Below are 19,963 nucleotides of genomic sequence, written 5' to 3' on the forward strand. Positions count from 1 at the left end.
GACCTACAATTCAACAGGGATCCTTTCAGCTCATACTATGCATCATTTTATTAAGAAACTCTATGAACTGTCAGCAGCACAATTCATTTTTATTAATTTTCTCAAACAAAATTAGTAGCAGGGGGGAAAAAAAATCCCCAAAAAGAATAGGCGAATGTTCCAGTCCAGTGCAGGATCAATGTCATTAATTCTTTAATACCAAGAGGCCTGTTTGTATGAACTCAGCATTAAACTGCAGCAATTAATTTCAATATATTATATATATTCCAAAGCAAATTCAAACAAGTAATTTAAGGTCCTTGAACAGCAATTGTGCACACAACACATACACCATTTTTTCTTCCTCCTGGGACATTATGCTTTCAAGTATAAACACACAGGAGCAGCGTATTGTAATATTAATAGAAATATTGCTATTTTTGTGCCTTGCCTTTAGCAGACTAAACAAACCCTCCAAAATTTACAAGAGAGGAAAATGAAAACCCTTTTGCAAATACATTCATAATCAGATGCTTGCACAGTAGAACTGCTGCTATTCCCTTAACTTTGCGCGATAACTTTGGCTCATTCGATAGGCTGACTTGGCACAAGCCTGAGACGATGATCTCCTGCTTTAATGATATCGCTCAAGCTCCCTGGTCAGGAGAACAGCATTTCCCCAAGAGCGCTGCATTGGCTCCTGTTAAGCAGGCACAGGCGTTCTTCACCCAATGAAAAGAAAGCAAGGACACTCTTCAGGAATTCCTTTGGCCCTCAGAATCAACAGGAGACTGGAGTCAGAATCCCCTGGGTTGTGCACTGACACCCCTTATGGTAAGTCAGCCACTCCACTGGTTCTTCTTGGCCTGGCTACAAATGAGCCTGTATCAGACTTGGGTAATGGCCAGCAGCTGGACTTCTTCCTAGCTCTGCATCTCTTCCTAGCTGCTATAGCCAGATATCTCTGTCTGTCAGAGCACCCTCTAATCTCTCAACCTATTATTTCCTTATCCCAGCCTTCTCCTCCTGCAACCCTGGATCTGCAAACTCTCCTTGGTTTGGACTCTGCCAAAGCCCTTACCCCTCCACCCTGCCAGGATTTTCATCTTTACACATCTAAATCAGTGGTGGGATCCAAAAATTTTAATAACAGGTTCCGATGGTGGGGGGATTCAAACAGTGGTGCCGCCACACACACGCACCTCCAGTTCCTATTGGGCAGGGAGGTTGCTTTAGTAACCTCTTCTTGGCACTCAGAAAAAATTAGTAACCACTTCTAGAGAAGTGGTGAGAACTGGTTGGATCCCACCTCTGATCTGAATACAGGCAAGACAGTAACCATAATTACATGGCTGGGCTCCTGCTTTGCTGTACCAAGATCCCATCTTTCTCGAATAATGTCTGAACCCATGAGGGGAAGAGTGCATATAAACTCATATAACTAAACTAAACTAGATGACCAGGTCAGGTTGAAAGTTTTCGTTTCAACGGTTGCTTTACCCCAGGGGGAGGATGGTTCCCTCACGTAATTTTGTTAGCCATGTATTACCAAAGTGGCACAAAAGCCAGCCTTGTAGGAGCAGAAAATCGAGCCTCCATTGATCAATTGGCTCATAATAGTTACCCTGAAGGTAGGGAAGGTGGGATTGGGCAACTCATTCCAGTCCCAGTTAGAGTTGTAATCACTTCTGCGGTTTCCGTACTCTTGTTTGTTTTTTAAATGATTTGATTGTATTGTTTTAGTTTGCCAGCTGCCTCAAGCTGATCTCCAGAGAGGTGAAACACACATTTTCTAAATAAATAAGCAGATATTGAAGCGGTGGCAGAATTGGACAACTGCTCTGTTGAGGCAAGCATCTCAATGATCGTGATGAGCTCAGGAAAGAATCCAGGCCAAGAAAGGAAGGAAAGCTATTGGTCGAAGAAGCTGTTGCCAGCTGTAAGAAAAGACATTTTCAAGGAGGCAGTCGGTGGCCAGACCTGGCGAGGACCAATGAGTAGAGAGAGAGGCTTACATAATGGGGTTTAGAAAGATCCTCCAAGCTCTCTGGAGAGCTACCATCAACCTCTCATGAAAGAATTCAATGTGTTATATAACTTGGGACTACAGGCCCTCCTAGCAATCACTCTAGCAGCCATCTTTGGCTCCTGGTTTTTCCTCCCAGACTCCACCAGGAGGCAAATGGCTTCCCCTCCAAACATTAACTCTTCATTAACTGTAGAATCCTTTTGCATACTCTTCACCACAGAAGCCTTCAAGAGCCAGTCTTCCAAGAAGGTCACTCACTTCAAGGACAGAGAGATCCAGCAGACTCTGAGCAAGCACAAAACTCATCCAACCAAGAATTAACTAGGTGCTTTTGAACAGCCTGCTATCTACCTTCTTATGAAACAGGATGGACCATAAACTCATATATGGGCTATGAGCTTACACGCAGCCATATATAAGCACATTTAAAGCAAATGGACTGTGTGACAGGTGGAAAAGCTGATGCAGAAATTCTTACAGAACCTAAAAAAAAAGCAAGATGGGTCTCTTTAGGTTTGACATCAGACCCACCTTCACCACAGGCATGAATTATAAAACACCAGGAAAACTGATTTGTACTTTTTGGGTACAATCAATAGTATTTTTGTGCTTTGCTATAATCCCCTCCATGCTAAGGAATACAAGGCTTGCAAATCATTAAAAATAGTGCTTGCTTTGTGTTGGATTCAGGGCTGTATTATCCATAAGGCTTACCAGGCTGAAGCCTAGGGGCTCTGCAGGGACTAGAGTAGGGGTAGGGAACCTGCGGCTCTCCAGATGTTCAGGAACTACAATTCCCATCAGCCCCTACCAGCATGGCCAATTGGAGAGCTGCAGGTTCCCTACCCCTGGACTAGAGGCTAGCCAGTTTTGCTTTGCTGAGGCACTGTTACCAGGGCCCTGGGGTTTCGGCCTTTCGGACAGGTGTTGACTGAGCAAGCATGCGAGGTGGTTGGGAGCAAGTTGCAAGAGTCACTTTTGGTCAGCTGAGCTTTAGTTTTGAGTCAGTGGGGATGGGTGGAGAGGGAGACAGAGGGACAATAGAGCTAGTGTCAGGCTTGGGACATCATGCTGCCTCCTTTATTACACCTCCATGAGCAATACTGTCTAGTGCACTGATGGCAAACCTTTTCAAGACCAAGCGTCCAAATTGCAACCCCAAGCCCACTTATTTATCGCAAAGTGCCAACACGGAAACTTAACTTGAATACTGAGGTTTTAGCTTAGAAAGAACGGTTGGCTCAGAGGCGTGCGTTACTCAGGAGTAAGTTTGGTAGTAGTCGGTGGCTTTGCTTTGAAGCAACCGGGCAACTCTTCCAACGGGTGAATCACGACCCTAGGAGGGTTTGCTCAGAAGCAAGCCCCATTGCCAGCAACTGAGCTTACTCCCAGGTAAAGGATCGCACTGTAGTTCTTTGCATGAAAACCAGTCGGGTTTAACAGTGCTTAGCAGGGTTACCGACACTGTTTCCCCAAAACTGGGTTTTAGGTTTAATGCTAATAATCAAGCCCAGTGGTTCCAGGCCAGCCTAGATGTGGGGGAGGGCACTCTGTTGGCCCGTGCCCACAGAGAGGGCTCTGAGTGCCACCTCAGGCACCTGTGCCATAGGTTCGCCACCACTGGTCTAGTGTGGCCTTGATTGTGGTCTAGTGTGGCCTTGATTGTGGTCTAGTGTGGCCTTGATTGTGGTCTAGTGTGGCCTTGATTGTGGTCTAGTGTGGCCTTGATTGTGGTCTAGTGTGGCCTTGATTGTGGTCTAGTGTGGCCTTGATTGTGTGCAAGTGAGTGAGATTGTGGGTCTAGTGTGGCCTTGATTGTGGTCTAGTGTGGCCTTGATTGTGGTCTAGTGTGGCCTTGATTGTGGTCTAGTGTGGCCTTGATTGTGGTCTAGTGTGGCCTTGATTGTGGTCTAGTGTGGCCTTGATTGTGGTCTAGTGTGGCCTTGATTGTGGTCTAGTGTGGCCTTGATTGTGGTCTAGTGTGGCCTTGATTGTGGTCTAGTGTGGCCTTGATTGTGGTCTAGTGTGGCCTTGATTGTGGTCTAGTGTGGCCTTGATTGTGGTCTAGTGTGGCCTTGATTGTGGTCTAGTGTGGCCTTGATTGTGGTCTAGTGTGGCCTTGATTGTGGTCTAGTGTGGCCTTGATTGTGGCCTAGTGTGGCCTTGATTGTGTGCAAGTGAGTGAGATTGTGAGTAAAACTCTTCAGGAGACTCTCAAAATGACATAGGGCTATATACTGCTGTCTAGTACCTATTGTGCCCGGGTTAGGCTGTCAGCTGAAGTGGAGTGAAAGGCTGAAATGCCAAAGTCCCTGAAAGTCTAGGGGTTCAGCCCTGGTTGGATCTGCCTATGTGGATAGGCTTGCCAACCTCCAGATGGCACCTGGAGATATCCCCTATTGTAACTGATCTTTAGGTGACCCAGATCAATTCCCCCTGGAGAAAATGGCTGCTTCGGAGGATGGACTCCATTATACCTTGCTGAGGTCCCTCCCCTCCCCAAACCCTGCCCTCCCCAAGCTCTAACCCCCAAATTCCCAGGTGTATCTCAACCCTACATGTGTCAACCCTACCTGTGGACAGCAAACTAAAAGGAATCTGATTGTTGAAGGCTTTCACAGCCAGAATCACTGGGGTGCTGTGTAGTTTCTGGGCTGCATGGCCATGCTCTAGTAGCATTTTCTCCTGATGTTTTACCTGCATCTGTGGCTGGCATCTTCAGAGGTTCTGATGGCAGCAAAGCAAGTGGGGTACATACACCTGTCCATAGGTATATATACTCCACTAGCTTTACTACCATCAGATCCTCTGAGGATTTCAGCCACAGATGCAGGCAGAATGTCAGGAGAAAATGCTACTAGAACACGGCCATACAGCTCAGAAACCACACAGCACCCCAGTAATCTGATTGCATGTTAGCATTGTTCTTCCATGTCCTTTGCAAAATCTACTGTTTAAAATTTATTTTAATGTTTTGCTCTCTATAACCTGGTACAATTAAATGAAGGAGCTTTCATATCCCCAAGGATAAGCCTGGACAAATGCTAAGGGTTTTGAAAATTTCCTAGGAAACGGTGCCAAAAATTCCTTCTTAAAACTGTGCCTTTAAATAGAAGGCTTCACACATCACAGACATAATCTGCACTGATGTTTTTTTGCTTTCCTGAAATGTGTCCAGGTTTGGCAACAATGCAGAGACAAGAACAGTCCTCCTACCCACCCCCCATGCATGAGTGTGATCTTGGGATTCCACTCCACCAATTCTCATTTATTTTGAATGAGTTAGAGCTGAAATTAATTTGCTTCCTGAAATTCTACTAAAAAAAATTATCCACAGCAAATTATGATACTGAACATTCATCACAGTCTCTGTACATTTGATTACTTCCCAAACATTCCCTGACTGATATTTGTATGGAACATATGAGATCTAATTTCAGTACCAGAGAGTTCAAATACAGCCATATCTTGGAAGAGATGGAGTGGCTTGTGCTACTTGACAGGTGACAGTTTGGAAGGTTTCATATTTGACACCTGCTCAAATCTCAAGAGATGGCAGCAAGTCTGAATTGAAAAGGCCAGTTATAGGAGAGTGAGAACCGCCAAACACACTGGCTGTCCTTGCGAGAAACCTATGGGAATGGGAAGAAGAAGAAGAGTTTGGATTTATATCCCCCCTTTCTCTCCTGTAAAGAGACTCAAAGGGGCTTACAGTCTCCTTTCCCTCCCCCCAACAACAAACACCCTGAGAGGTGGGTGGGGTTGAGAGCTCCGAAGAACTGTGACTAGCCCCAGGTCACAAGCTAGGGCTAGTGAAGCACACAAGCTAATCGGGTTCACCAGATAAGCCTCCACAGCTCAAGTGGCAGAGCGGTGAATCAAACCCAGTCCCCCAGGTTGAAGTGCACCAGCTCTTAACCATTACATCTCATTGAGAATGTACAGCACCCAAGATTCTAAGGTCCAAAATGTCATATTCCTATTCATATGGAAGTTTTGGATAGCTAAATGTGACTGTTCCAATAATTTTGCAAAAGTTCACTTCCGTTCTATGTCCCTTTATACCACACGTAGCCAAAATAAGGAAAAGGTGGATGTCCCATCCTCAAAACATGTTAAAGGGCCGATGGATGTAAAATTACCTTCCATGATAAGGAGCCATATTCTGTCCTTGTCATTTGGACAAAAAGGCAACCTGAAAAAATGGATTCCTTTTGAAGCATCCAAAATCAACTCAAAGCCAGGCACATTCATTTAAGCTCTAGTTGCTCTTCAAAGAATGTATAAACAACCAAAAATGAGTAAACAAATTTTCTAGGTTTCTTAGCACCGATAACTATGTCAATGTTTTCAAATGAGAGAATACTTGTAAACCCCTTTCTGCTGGCTTGAAAATTACAGAGGTAGGATAGATGTAACATTGGTCACAGGACAAATGCCAACAACATGTCTTCACACTGTTGGTTTTTTCTTGGAAAAGAAAGATTTAGTCTAGTTAATTCGTTTATTGGCTGCTTTTCTTCCTAATGGGACCCAAAGAAGTGCACAACATATAAAAATACAATAAAAGAGACAAAATTTAACTCTGTCTTTGGGCTGGTCCAGAGTCTAATGGGCAACTTGTCCAAGGCCACAGGACATGAGCCATTGGTTAAAAGCCAAGGACCTTTGGTTCTTGCCTTTTGGCTTATACCCAGGGGCTTTGCTTTCATCCCCCATATGTTGCTGACACCAAAACAACAAATGAAAGCACCACTAAGAAATTGCAGCTGACAGCAGACACCCCTGCACAAATTGCCCTCCCTGCAAAGCTTTAACCCAATAAGCAAAATAGCAGGAATACACAGGTTTCAGTCAACCAACTGCCATTCCTTCTACCCAGGAAGCTTTTCGTTTGTCTTTGACTGCCGGTCCAAAGAGTTTGTGACAATTGAGAATCCCACGCAGATGATCAGATAACACCCTTTCGCTCAGCCAAGCCCTCCGAATCCATCCTCCCCAACAGATATAATTAAACGTTTCACCATTGGGCGAAAACTTTTTTTTTCTAACCTGTCAAGACTGCAGATGGTCTGGTTTTAATCAATCTGATTTCATTCAATAAAATACTCATTAAGTCAATTAATGAGACTTTGGTGTCATGAGCTATCAAGCATGACTCGGTGGGCTGTTGGTTCCCCCCACTACCATACTTTTGCCTTCACTTGGTGACCAATGAATTGATTTAGCAAGTCAAGTAAAATCAGGGGGGAAATAAATCAATGGACATTTTCACAAGGCGAGCTATTTGGAAAGTTACCTGGTTTTAGGGGAGGTCGTTAGCCATTCTTCATGCTTTTCGAATGTTATTAGATACGCGGCAATTTCCTGCAAGAAGGAAGAGGAAAAAAAACTGTTTTTAGAAACGTTGTCAATTCAAGCAGCTTAGAGCCTCCAAACACACTTTTGGAGATCAAGACTGCAGCAGGCCTTGAACTGCCTAACTTGAAAAAGGCCAAGCAGTGAGTCTACCTGTGAAACAAAAGACAGCAGCTACGCCACACAAGAAAGTTTCCTGGCAATGAAGAGCCACAGTGATCTTTGAACAGAGCTGCCAAGAGTGGCCCTGGACCCTTAAATAAGATTACCTTGAGTACCACTCCTGTTACCAAACCCTGAGCCAAACATTACAGGAAAACAAGTCACATGATTTGCCCATGGACCAGGATCTCCAGAAAATGTTCCCCTTCTCCTCCCCCACCGCAGCCTTGGAAGCACTGTTCCTGATCCTCCATAAAGGGCTCCCCGGTCAGGCTTGCTTACTGGTTGGAACAAATAGGAGACATTGCACTCCGTATGCATTGTTTTGGTTTGCAAACACTTTTGTTTAAGACAGGGGTCCCCAAACTACGGCCTGGGGGCCAAATGTGGCCCCCTGAAGGCATTTATCTGGCCCGCCAGGCATGGCGGCGATGGCTCCATTCATGTGCAGTGGGGGCTCGAGGGAGAGGAGGAACCGGCCCCAACGGCCGTTGATTGCAGTTACATGATGGCACCCCCAAATCTCCATGCATTTTCTGACCCAGAGTTGGAAACCTTACACGTGGCAACGCCTGCTGCGCCCTTCCCTCTCAGCTACTCCATGTGTTGCTCTCAGGCTTTCTGTTCCGCCTCACTCCCATTGGCATCAGCCAGGCTGGTGAATCGCTCGCTGGCTGCTAGGGAGGAAAGAACCCAGGAAGATACCTGATCCTGGGTTAGATGGAATGCTTCATTGGGAAAGTTCTGCTTTTTTTTTTTACAGGGGAAGGTATTCCACAGCCTCCCCAACAATATTTGGAGCCCACCCTGTACTTGACATACTTCGGTCACTGTTCTAAAAATAGACCATGACAGAAAGGCTGAAAGGTGAAATCAAACATTTTACAATCATTTGTGCATAGGAATTTGTTCATAGTTTTTTTAGTCCGGCCCTCCAACAGTCTGAGGGACAGTGAACTGGCCCCCTGTTTAGAAAGTTTGGGGACCCCTGGTTTAAGAGGACAAGAACTAAAATACTAAAACAGCGGTTCAAGTCACCTTAAAGTCCCTATTTGGCTGAGGATTTAATAAGCAGATTAATCAACCACGGTGTTAGTTGATTCATCGTTTAATGCCAGTTTTAATCAGCAAAAGCAAATGTTAACTAGTAAGGAAAGAGCTCATAGAAACGCTACATGAATGCAGGTGATTAAGTATGTTAATTCAGTCTGTATTCCTCTGGCCCTGCTTCTCTGCAAATAAAAGATAAAGGAACTGGGGGTGGGGGCAGAGAATGATCAGAAAGTCTTTGTGCAGATGGGCTTCCAAATTTGCAAACACGTTGGTCAGATCTAAAGTCTTAACCTGTCATCAAGCGAGACATAAAGCAAAGATTAATTCTTTTGTACAACAGAAACTGTCCCAGTCAAGACAGTTGCAATGACAGTTCTTTGGAATTTTAAGTCAAGCCAGCTAAAGCAGAACGATAGCAAAACCATAGCTTCCTCCCCACAGCTAATTAAATATCTATTCATCCAACCTTATGACATGCAATTAGAATGACCAGCCTTATCAATTCTCAGTTCATATTGCATGTGATGGCTTATAAAGCCCTAAATAGCTTGGGTTGAAGAGACCACCTTGGGTACAAATACTGGAAAACCTGGTCCTAAAAGATAGACCAGGAATGTCCTTTTAAGACCTATATTTCAAGTCAGCAACACAAAGGCATGCACAGAAAGACATTTATACTGGATACCTTTTAACTTCCTCTGTTTTGAGGAAAGCTTGTTGGATCAGGCAAATAGCCCATTTAGTCCTGCACACTATTCTACACAGCGGCCAACCCGATGCCCCAAAGGTTCAAAGCCTGTTTAGGTTATTAGGTACCTGTAACTAGTAGTATTATACTGCTTTTGAAGACAGATGTCCCTTTTAGGCTATCCTGGCTAACAGCTTTGGCTAGACCTATCCCCTACAAATATATCTACTCCCCTTTAAAGTCATATCAGCAACATCTTGCAGTAGCAAATTCTGAAATTAATTATGTTTTGTGCAACACCTATCAGCAGGTGTCCTGTACTACTGCCCAACAATTTAATTGCTCAACCCGAGTTCTGGTTAATGAGCAGGGAAAAGCTTTCATTTACTTTCTCCACACCATGCATAATTGTATAATCTTCCATTACATCCCTCAGTAGCTGCCTTTTCCCCTAAACTAAAGAACCCCAAACTTCACAAACTTCCCACTTAGGCAGCTGTTCCAAACCTTTGATAATCTTGTTTGTCCACCTTTGTAATTTTTTGTGTACATTTCTGCACCTCCTTTCCATCCATTTTGAGATGCGGTACAGTATCCCATACAAGGCTGCACCATAGATCTGTGCAAAGATATTACTGAAGGCCGTGGCTTCCCCTTTATTGAGTCAAACCAAGCCTTCCTCTTGTCCTACTGTCTTCAAACTTATCCTAGTGTTATTGTCTTTTCCAGTGAGTCTTGTCTTCTCACAATGTGACCAAAGCACTACAGTCTCAGTTTAGTGATTTTAGTTTCTAGGAACAATTCAGGTTAGATTTGGTCTGGAACCCACTCATTTCATGCATACCTATATAATCTTTTTAGCCTTAAAATGGCTAGATGGGACGCCATCTTGGGATATTATAACTGCTGTTTTTATATAACTTATGGATGCTTATGATGTTTTTATGTGATTTTATGTTGTACACCGCCCAGAGCCCTCCGGGGATAGGGCGGTATATTAAATAAAATGAATGAATGAATGAATGAATGAATGAATGAATGAATGAATGAATGAATGAATAGGTTGATGGTCAAAAAGTTACAAAAGGCCTCATTTAGACATTGCCCTGCTGCTTAAATGAACAGTAAGAAGAATCTGGGATGTAAAACTTGGAATTTTGAACAAAGGATTAGCAATAAAATATATTAAATAATTCCAATGTCAGTGTGAGGGGAGAAATAAGTCCTTGTCTCTGGGCTCTAACTCATGAAATACAGGAAGACCTGGTTGATGCGTGAGGTGAGATATCTCCTCTTTAGAGGCTCTGAGGAGCAACCTTTCCTCACAGTAGCAAAAGAAGACCCACATATACCCCAGAACAAAAGGCCCACACCAGAAAATGGGTTCTCTGCAGTCAACTGTCCTACAAGTTGCCTTTCTGAAATTCCTTTATCCCTAGAACTATTCCCTCAGGAAAAAACACCTCAACTTTCTTCCCTTCCCACCTCTTGTCCTGTTGCTAGGCAACTACTCACCAAGTCTGTGAGGAAAATCACCCTCCCTCCAGAGGGCAGCATTTCCACACCTTGCAGGAATAAACAGTCACAAGCATCCTAAAACTAACAATATTTATTAAAAGCTTGCACTTTATTTACTAAGCTGCTGCCTGTTTGCTGCCCACAACGATATTTTTGAAATCCTGCTTATTTTCACGGCTGTTGTAGCCGTATGTGGGTTTTTCGTCTTTCAGTGTTTTTAGTCTGTTTTTAAACACTTGTCCTGCTTTGCGTTGTTGATTGGGTTTACTACAGCATAATTGGGTTTACTGTATTTAATTGATATTGGAAAACACGTCGAGTGATTCTAATCTGAAGCAGAGCAGCATCAAAATATTTTAAGCGGATAACGCACTGGTGCATTTTTGAGAGCCTTTTGGAACACCCAATAGATTTACAAACTTGACCAATTCTTTACTTATGCAATTCTCTACTTACAAATTAAATTGCACCGAACTGCTTACAATCTTGTGCATAGCATATACAGTTTTGGTCATGCTACTAAGATAAAATCCAGATATTTTACTTACTTTTGATTGATTGATTGATTGATTGATTGATTGATTGATGATTGATTGATTGCATTTTTACCCCGCTAATCTCCCAAAGGACTCAGGTCGGGTTACAAATAAAATATGGCTGAGGTTCTTGGCTTATTTTATACAGGGAGGTCAATGAAGTGTTTTGACAGCCTGCATATTCTGACAGGGTCAGATCTGCCAAGGATTTCCCCCACCTAAATTTTAGACCCTTTGGTGGACCCAGGAGATAAATGGAGGGGCGCAGAACAAGTGTGGAGGCTTGAAATAACGTGGAAAAGTTCCCCTCTTCATAGCCATGCTACCTCCTCTAGAGCCACCTGGAAGCTCTCAAGCTTGAGCAGAACTTGAAGGCTGGTCCTTGGTGGAGGCCAGGTAATGAGAAGAGATGAATGCCCGCAGCCTGGCAAGAAGTCCAGGTGGCGGCCGCAATCTCTCATTCGGCTGTCACTATTTGAAAGGAGTAACGGCAGCCGCAGGCCAAATTTGTCTCCAATATTGAAACTGCAGAGGGCATGCTCAGTCACAAATTTTCTTTATTCGATGCCTGGCACTTGAAGGCCCGGTAACAAACGACAAACTCAGTTTGTACGGATGGGGAACGGGAGCAGCAAACCTATTGGCTGGCAGGCAGGCGAAAGCCTTCAAGTTGGAGCCAGATACGGAATAATAGGAAGGCAAACTCACTTCATCCCGAAACGGCATCCGACTCTCACTCTAACTTTTCACGCAAGACATTTTTATTTTCCTCTTTATACATGACTTCGGTGTTCATCCCCTTCCTGATGGATGAGGTCGGAGGCACGAGGCTGGGCCCGTTTAAGGCTGTGCAGAATTGCAGCCACTATTGTGCTTGGGGAAACAGCTGCAGCTTGTTTCTAGCTAGCATGCAAAATCTAGGATATCCCTTCCCACTCACCCAGCTAGTGGTTATGGGAAGTCAGCTAGGAAGCAGGAGGGGGCGGATAGGCTGGAAGAAACTACAGCAATGTGGCTTTTCCTCTGCATAACTAAACATGCTTTTAAATATTTCAGTGGCAAACAGTTGCTAAAGAAGGAGGCTAACACTGGGATGTACGATTCTCCTCTGCAGATTTCGATTGCAAAAATAATTACCTACATACAGAAACCAGTTTACTGGAAGATGCTTAGTGTGGAAACTCAAGATGGCACTACTACAGTTATTCATTGACACCTAACATAGTTCAGGCATGTTCAGCCTGTGAATACTGTTGGCAGAGTAGAAGTAAAGTAGAGGTATGAAACATAACATTGTACAGTACGAAGGGGTGTGGATGTGAGAAAATGTCTACATCATAGCTTTAGCAAAGGATCACAAGCCTCCTGAACTCATCCCAGTGCTAGTTCTGGGGCAAACCTAAAATGCAAAACTACCTCAGTTACAGAAATTAGTCACCATGGTATTGCCCTCTTCTACTGTTATCTGGAGTCTCGACTGAGCACAAGCAGAGATTTTCATGCTGAAGGTAACCAAAACATTTCAACATATTTTTAAAGTGAGGTTTTTTTATAGAAAAGGTTTTATCTGAGTGGGACCAAATCTAAAGGGTGCGTGGGGGAAGAACCCTATATGTCTTCAACCAGCTGGCCCAGGCATCTGCTAAGCCACAAAATGCAATTATATTATTCTCAAATGAGACACAAAAATATCTTGTTTCCTAATAGTCTTGGTTTTAAGGCTCATACTTCACGTCCTCTGGGTATTTCTTTGGTGCCAGATCTCTGTGCTGTGTGCTTTATTAGAGCTGCGTGAATGTCATATTAATTACTTCTGAGCAACATATTTACCCTGCAAAGAAAGTTCTCACAGAATCCATAGTACAAACTTTCATCAACCTTCTTTCCCGTATATACATGTACTCAAAGGGGGCGTGCATTTCCAAGCTACATCTATTTGGTTCACTCTCCCAATTAATCATGTCCAGAGATTATTGGGGCAGGTAACCCAACAGCGATTCTGCTCATAATTAATCACTTACTTCATTAATAAATAATTCCTTTCTCCTACTTTTTATCTTCACAACAACCCTGAGATGTAAGTTACAATGAGGGTATTATTTATTACTGGCCCATGGAAAACCCAGCAAGCTTCGAGGAGGAGGAGGAGGAGGAGGAAGAGGAGGAGTTTGGATTTAATCCCCCCTTTCTCCCCTGTAAGGAGACTCAAAGGGCCTTACAATCTCCTTTCCCCCCCTGTGAGGTGGGTGGGGCTGACAGAATCCCAAAGAACTGTGACTAGCTCAAGGTCACCCAGCTGGCAGGTGTTGGAGTACACAAGCTAATCTGGTTCCCCAGATAAGCCTCCACAGCTCAAGTGGCAGAGCAGGGAATCAAACCCGGTTCTCCAGATTAGAGTGCACCTGCTCTTAACCACTACACCACACTGGCTCTCTCTGGGGAATTGAAGCCTGGGTCTCCAGATCTTACCCTAAGCACTTATGCCATGTTGGCTGACTCAGCTGTCTCAGAAGTAAACAAGCTTCTAGGTAATCTTTTGTGCAATGGAGTGGGAGGGGGATGCTGTTCCAGCATCAGCTGAGACAAAGCAGAGAAATACCCTCCCTCCCCCCATGCGTATGCTAGGACAGATTGTGATGGATACATTTCAAAAATGCAAGCGAACAAATCCCAAATGGGTCAGTCAAGAATGCTTATTCCAGCTGTAGTCACAACTGTCAACAGAGGCATGATTGGTGATCTTTCTGCTTGGCTGTCACAATACAGTCTCTGCCCTACCAATATCTCCTCTGGCTTATCAACGGCCAACCTCATGTGATTCTCCTCACCAATGATCCTAACCTACTGTCACACTGACATACCACAGAAGCTCCACACAGAGAGCGCTATGAAGAGCTTTCACACTCTATGGCTATCCCAATTATCTCTCCTCTCTTAAACACAAGATATCTCACAGGGGTAAGCCTGACTGTATTTCTCCCTTCCGAAAAATGAATGAGGAATTAATTGAGGTTGCTCCAATCTGCTTTCATACAACCGCCAACGTTTCACAGATTAAAATAAGAGCATTTTTCAGTACCTGGAAAACTTAACACCGTTGCCTTGACCCCCAGTTTCAATCCCCCACTCATTTCATATTGATGACCACTCGTTCCCACTTGCTAACTCCCCTGTAGCATGTCCTGAAGCAAGATATATTGGTAAATAGACTGTGACTTTACAAAAAAAGGACTATTTAATAGAATTGTAGTTTTCACAAGAGCGCTCATTACAGAAAAGCTGTGCCTCAAACATTCAGTAATATTTATTCTCTGGAGAAGAGGATAGAAGGAAAACGCCTGCATTCTAGTGCACGTCTGCATTCTAATGCATATCTGATTTAAAACTTACAGCATGTTTGTTCTCAGAATGGATCTGGGCAGACCTATGGAATATGTGCAACCCCAGTACATTCTGCAGCATCTGCTACATGGGTACATAGCTAATGTGGAAAAAAAATGTAGGATTGGCAGTTGATGCCCATTGTGCAGGCCTGTGTATGCTCATGTATCAAGGCCAAGATGCATCCATTTCCTCTTTCCCCACTTGAGATAGGCAGAATAATTTTATTAAAAATAAATCCCACAGAACCTAGTGGTTCTTACTTCTTAGTGTTTCTGGGATTCCAGCCTGGACTTCTAGAAGTTTTGGGGAAGGGAAATCTGAAACTAAAAGATGTCTAGTGTACATGTTACTCAAAAAAAAAATTAAGTATCCCCCAAAGGAAAAAAAATGTAGACAGTAGAGAAGAAGAAAATATGTCCATAAAGGAGAACCACTGGAGTACAGGGGTGAGGAGAAGGTAGACTTCTTTTCAATTTCCTGCACTAGATTTCCTAGCCTCCACCACCCCTTGACTGTGATTTTTGCAAATAATGGTGTGCTACGTAGGTTTGCATGTGACTCTGGCACTTTGCAGAGCACTTCTTATGTTCTTCAGTTAGAGTGCAGACTTGGGAGCACTCCACCCAGATCAGCTGTGTCGTATATTTCAAGAGGATGCTTTATAAATTTAATACACTTTGGTGGACCACAGGGCTCTAGTAAAAGAGGGCAGGCAGAGAGAAAGACCATGCCAGGCTGAAGTCAGCCCATCCCTGCTGGAAGAGGCACACAACCGCTGTACACCTCCAGGCCCGCTACTGAACTGGAAGCTGCAGCTGTGCTTTTAATGGCAGTTTTATCCACAGCAATTAGCCAAAGATAAGGTTTATCTTCATTTGAAATATATAGTGTTGGAGGAGACTTTTATAGATACTGTGGACCGCCAAAAATAGGAGGACTTTGGATTTATACCCCCACCTTTCTGTCCTGTACGGAGTCTCAAAGCAGCTTAGAAAATCCTTTTCTCTCTCCACAACACCTTGTGAGGCAGGTGGGGCTGAGAGAGTTCTGAGAGAACTGTGATTAGCCCAAGGTCACCCAACAGGTTTCATGTGTAGGAGTGGGGAAAGAAATCCAGCTCCCCAGATAAGAGCTGGTTGGCCATGTGGAGTAGTGTGGAATCAAACCCAGTTCTCCAGATTAGAGTCCACAGCTCTTACCCTCTACAGCCAAATAAGTGCATCCTAGATCAAATCAAGCCTGAACTCTATCCTAGGAGCTAAAATTATTAAACTGAAGCTATCATGCTTCGGTTACATTATAAAAAAGACAAGACTCATTGGGAAAAACAATGATGCAAGGAAAAGACAAAGGCAGCGGGGAAAGTGGAAGACCCAACATGAAATGGATTGACTCAGTCAAGGAACCTGCAGCCCTTAGGTTGAAAGACCTAAGCAAGGATGTTAATGGTAGAATATTCCAGAGGTCATTGGAAAAAACCATAGGGCTTCTTTAAGTCAGAAACGACTTGATGGCACGGAACCCACATACAAGGTTTCCATGCACAAGTACCATCTGCTAATTCCTGCATACCAAGGTGTTGTTAAATACACAATAGCAAACCAGCCTCTTTTCCTGGTGCATTGGCAACCTTTAAAGGTGTTCACACTCCTTTCCTAGCATCCAGAAGATGCAACTCTTTAGTAACAGCTTATTATGCAGGAATTACAAGGTTACCTTTGGCACATATAGCAACGAGCTACTGATACCAGCACTGCACTGCACTTCAGTTCATTTGTTTCAGGTATTCATATCCCTCTTCCCTCCCCAATGAGAACCCAAAGCAGCTTACAACATCATTTCCCCCATCTCTGTTTTCATAGCAAATCTGTGAGATGGATAGGCTGGGAGACAACAACTGGCTCAAGGAACTATGTTTGGGAACAATAGCTACAGCACAGGGCTTGAACGTGAAAAATCCAGTGTGAAGTTCATTAGGTAGCCCTGAACAAGTTACCATCTTCCAACCTCACCGGGTACAAATGGCATAAATAGATCAGTAGAAAGAGGTCAAGCAGAATGAGTTAGCAAAGTCAGCTGTTATAAACATCCCATTTAGTACACAGATGGCAAGGGAATCCAACCCTTTTAACCACTGCACCACTCCATATCTCAAAGGCACATTTGCACAATCCCAGTTAAGACTGCCCTTTGCCAGTTTGGTGCTGGGGGAAGAGACAGGTGGTTCCAAATCAGCTGGAAAGAGTTCTTGGGACAACCCTGTATTTATCTGTGTTGGTTCCAAGTTATCTGCCCCTGAGCCACATGCCCCCAGCTTGCAACAATCTGTCCTGGCTTTTCCATCCTGTTAAGAAAAAGTGCTCAGTAACATAAGAAGCCGGCAAGACGAAACAGCCCTATGGCGGCCCTGGGACCTCAACACCGGCTCCAAGAACTGAAGTCAATCAAAGGGAGCTTTCTGATGCAACACACACACACATATATTATACCAAACACATATAAAGGGATTTTGCTCTTCAAGAGGCTACTATAAAGGGATATCAATGTTATGAGAGAGAAATTTATGTTCTTTTTGCCACATTAGAAAGAGGCTCATGCCAAAGGGTGGGGGGGGGGGTGAACTGCTTAGCAAGATTAATAGCCATAAAAGCCTTCAGAAGCTCAGTTGCTCCCATTCAAAGCTCAACTTTATGGAGGCCTCTGATTAATTCTTGTGCAATTGATGGGCAGCCTTGGCGGTTATTAACTCCAATACAATCCCCCGACCTTATTTGTTTAATCGGGGCCACCCTTTTACAATTCAAAACCTAGAATTTGAATTGAAGGAAAACCCAGGCCGAACCCACAGATGTTATCTACACATGGGCAATTATAAGTTATTCGTTATACTGTCATGTTGTTGGCAATGCATAGAAGTTTTTAATGTAATAATTGTTGGAATATTCAGCCTTTGTTTGCATGCAGCAACAGCATAAGCAGCAAGGAATTCTGGGAAGCTGCGCAAACATTCTAAAAGTGACAGTTAAAAACCGTTGGTAGTGCTCTGTTGTTCCCTGACTGAGTGAAGAGAGGTTGCTCTGTATACTGCTCAACCAAATGCTATGCAAAAGTGCTCTGACAAAGATATTGTATTGCAACCAAACTGTAACAAACTATGACCTGTGCATGTAACTATATATATGTGATACTTTGTTGATGTGTATATGCAGTGGAACCTCGGATTTCGCCGATAATCCGTCCGGCGATTATCGACGAAATAAAAAATCGGCGATTTCTGAAACTGCGTCATTTGCGCATGCACAAACAGCGTAACAAATTGCGTAAATTACGCAATTTACGTCAGCGAAATCCAAGACTGTTGGTGAAATCCAAGATGTTCTAACAACTGGAGGCAACCGGCGAAAACCGATATCGGCGATTTCCGAAGGTGCCGATTTCCGAGGTTCCACTGTACTCTATATGTTTTCTCTCTCAGTTAAAGTTCTCCTTATGTTTATGAACTTCTGAGGTAAAACAGCTGGTCTTTTGAGAGATAACTATTCTAATTTAACGTGCCACACAATCCACATTTCTGCTCGTTACTCTGCTTGACAGGAATATATATTCTAAATATACCTTGTTGCTCTTCAATAATTATTCAGCAATAAATACATATTGTAAAGATAAAACGGTGGGGGTTTAGGCAGACACCCTCTTTGGGAATGAAAGCAGGGGAATTTGTTAAGTATTTGTTGTTCAATACTATTGCTGGACATCCATTTGTATCATATATCTGTTCAGAATGCGCTGTTTCTGATTCGACTTGTAAGTCAGTCCTCAGATTAGTTAAACCTGTAGAATGGACAGTCCCATCTTGAAGCAAAGAAAACTTATTTATTTCATCCCTGCTTTCTGTATTTTTTTACTTTGTTTTTTCCCCAATTTAAGGCCCAAAGTGGTGTACAAAATATAGTTTACACAGCAAGAGAGGCCAGAGGCATCTGCAGAGTGATTGTCCACAGGGAAGCGGAGCAATGGTTTAGCCACTGACATTGCTGATGTCAGTACCTAGCAAAGGGTCCAGGGATAGCTGAAGGGTCCTTGAAGAAGGTGGCCCCCATGGCTGTGACACCAATACCTTCCCATGCATGAGAATTTCCAGCCCTCGCTGCAGCGTTCTCGGCTTTGCTCTGCAGCCCCCTCAAAGCAATTCCCACAGCATGAACATGTGCAGCCTCAACTGGGAAGGGAGCTGTCAGATCGTGGGAAGAAAGTGCCTTGTTTCGAAGACCCACCCTGCAGCCATCCTCGAGCCCCAGCCTCAGTCCGTAATTATGTGGTTCTTTCCTTTGGCACCCTACCTGAAAAGGAACAGTGTGTGCGCATGTGTGTGTAAGTATCACCGCAAGCAAAAGGATTCCACAGCCTTGCTGGAGAACATGCCGCCGGCATCTCCTTTCAAGAGAGCACAAGAAGCAGAGGCCAGGGAGAGCTGACTAGAAAGCAAAGAAGGCTAGTGAATATTTGGGAGGAAGGGGATGAGGAGGGGAGGAAGCCACATCCCTCCCCCTGCAACCTCAAAAGGCCAGAGAACGCACAGCGGTCCTGGAGTGGATCAAAGTAGATCAGAGGCAGAGGGCAAGGACTTCCCACCTGTTTTCCGATGGCCTCTTTGGGTTTTTGCTACTGGTGGCAGCCACTCAGCTCGAGAGCCCAGCTGTGGGCAGGGGGCACTTGGGAGAAGCCCCTTGGTAGAAAAGAATTGGAGGTATGGAGAGCACAAGGTCAATCTTTTGTTTCCATCTTCAAAACGCGAAGCCTCTCACACTTTTAAAAACCCAGAAGACGTGCATCAGAGCGCGAGCTGGAAAATGTTATCCTCTGACCGCGAGACCCCAAATCCTAGCATCTTGTGTGTGCCAGCAAACACTCAGTGCATGCTCAGAGGTAATCTCTTTGAGTACATTCTTTCACATATTCCAGAATTAAGCTCCATTTTAGAACATGAGGGGCAGGGTGGAGAGTGGGGCAGCTAGGAATTTGGTTGCCTTGGGGGTCTGGCATTGAGTTGCCAACTGTGGGTTGGAAACACCTGAAGACTTTGGGGGACCTGGGACCTGGGGAGGGCAGAGTCTGGGGAAGGAAGGAAGGGAGCTCAGCAGGACATAATGCAAGTGGGTTTACGGAATATCCTGTTCATTTGTGTTTTCTGGAGTTTTCTGGAGTTTTCACTGAAGGGCATAAGCATACAATACCTTGTCACATTGTTGATCATAG

At 44.0% G+C, this 19,963-nt stretch overlaps 1 protein-coding gene across 1 annotated transcript in view; it reads right to left on the reverse strand.

Annotated features, from left to right (window-relative positions):
• The window catches only part of LOC125445459 (calmodulin-binding transcription activator 1-like), a 507,643-nt gene that overhangs the window by 278,238 nt on the left and 209,442 nt on the right, over nucleotides 1-19,963 (reverse strand). The window contains exon 3 of the mRNA XM_048518495.1: nucleotides 7,308-7,375. Within this exon, the coding sequence (XP_048374452.1) occupies nucleotides 7,308-7,375 (68 nt within the window). The remainder of the gene's footprint in view (nucleotides 1-7,307; nucleotides 7,376-19,963) is intronic.

Source organism: Sphaerodactylus townsendi, linkage group LG16 (genome assembly GCF_021028975.2).
Source record: "Sphaerodactylus townsendi isolate TG3544 linkage group LG16, MPM_Stown_v2.3, whole genome shotgun sequence".
Lineage (NCBI taxonomy): Eukaryota > Metazoa > Chordata > Lepidosauria > Squamata > Sphaerodactylidae > Sphaerodactylus > Sphaerodactylus townsendi.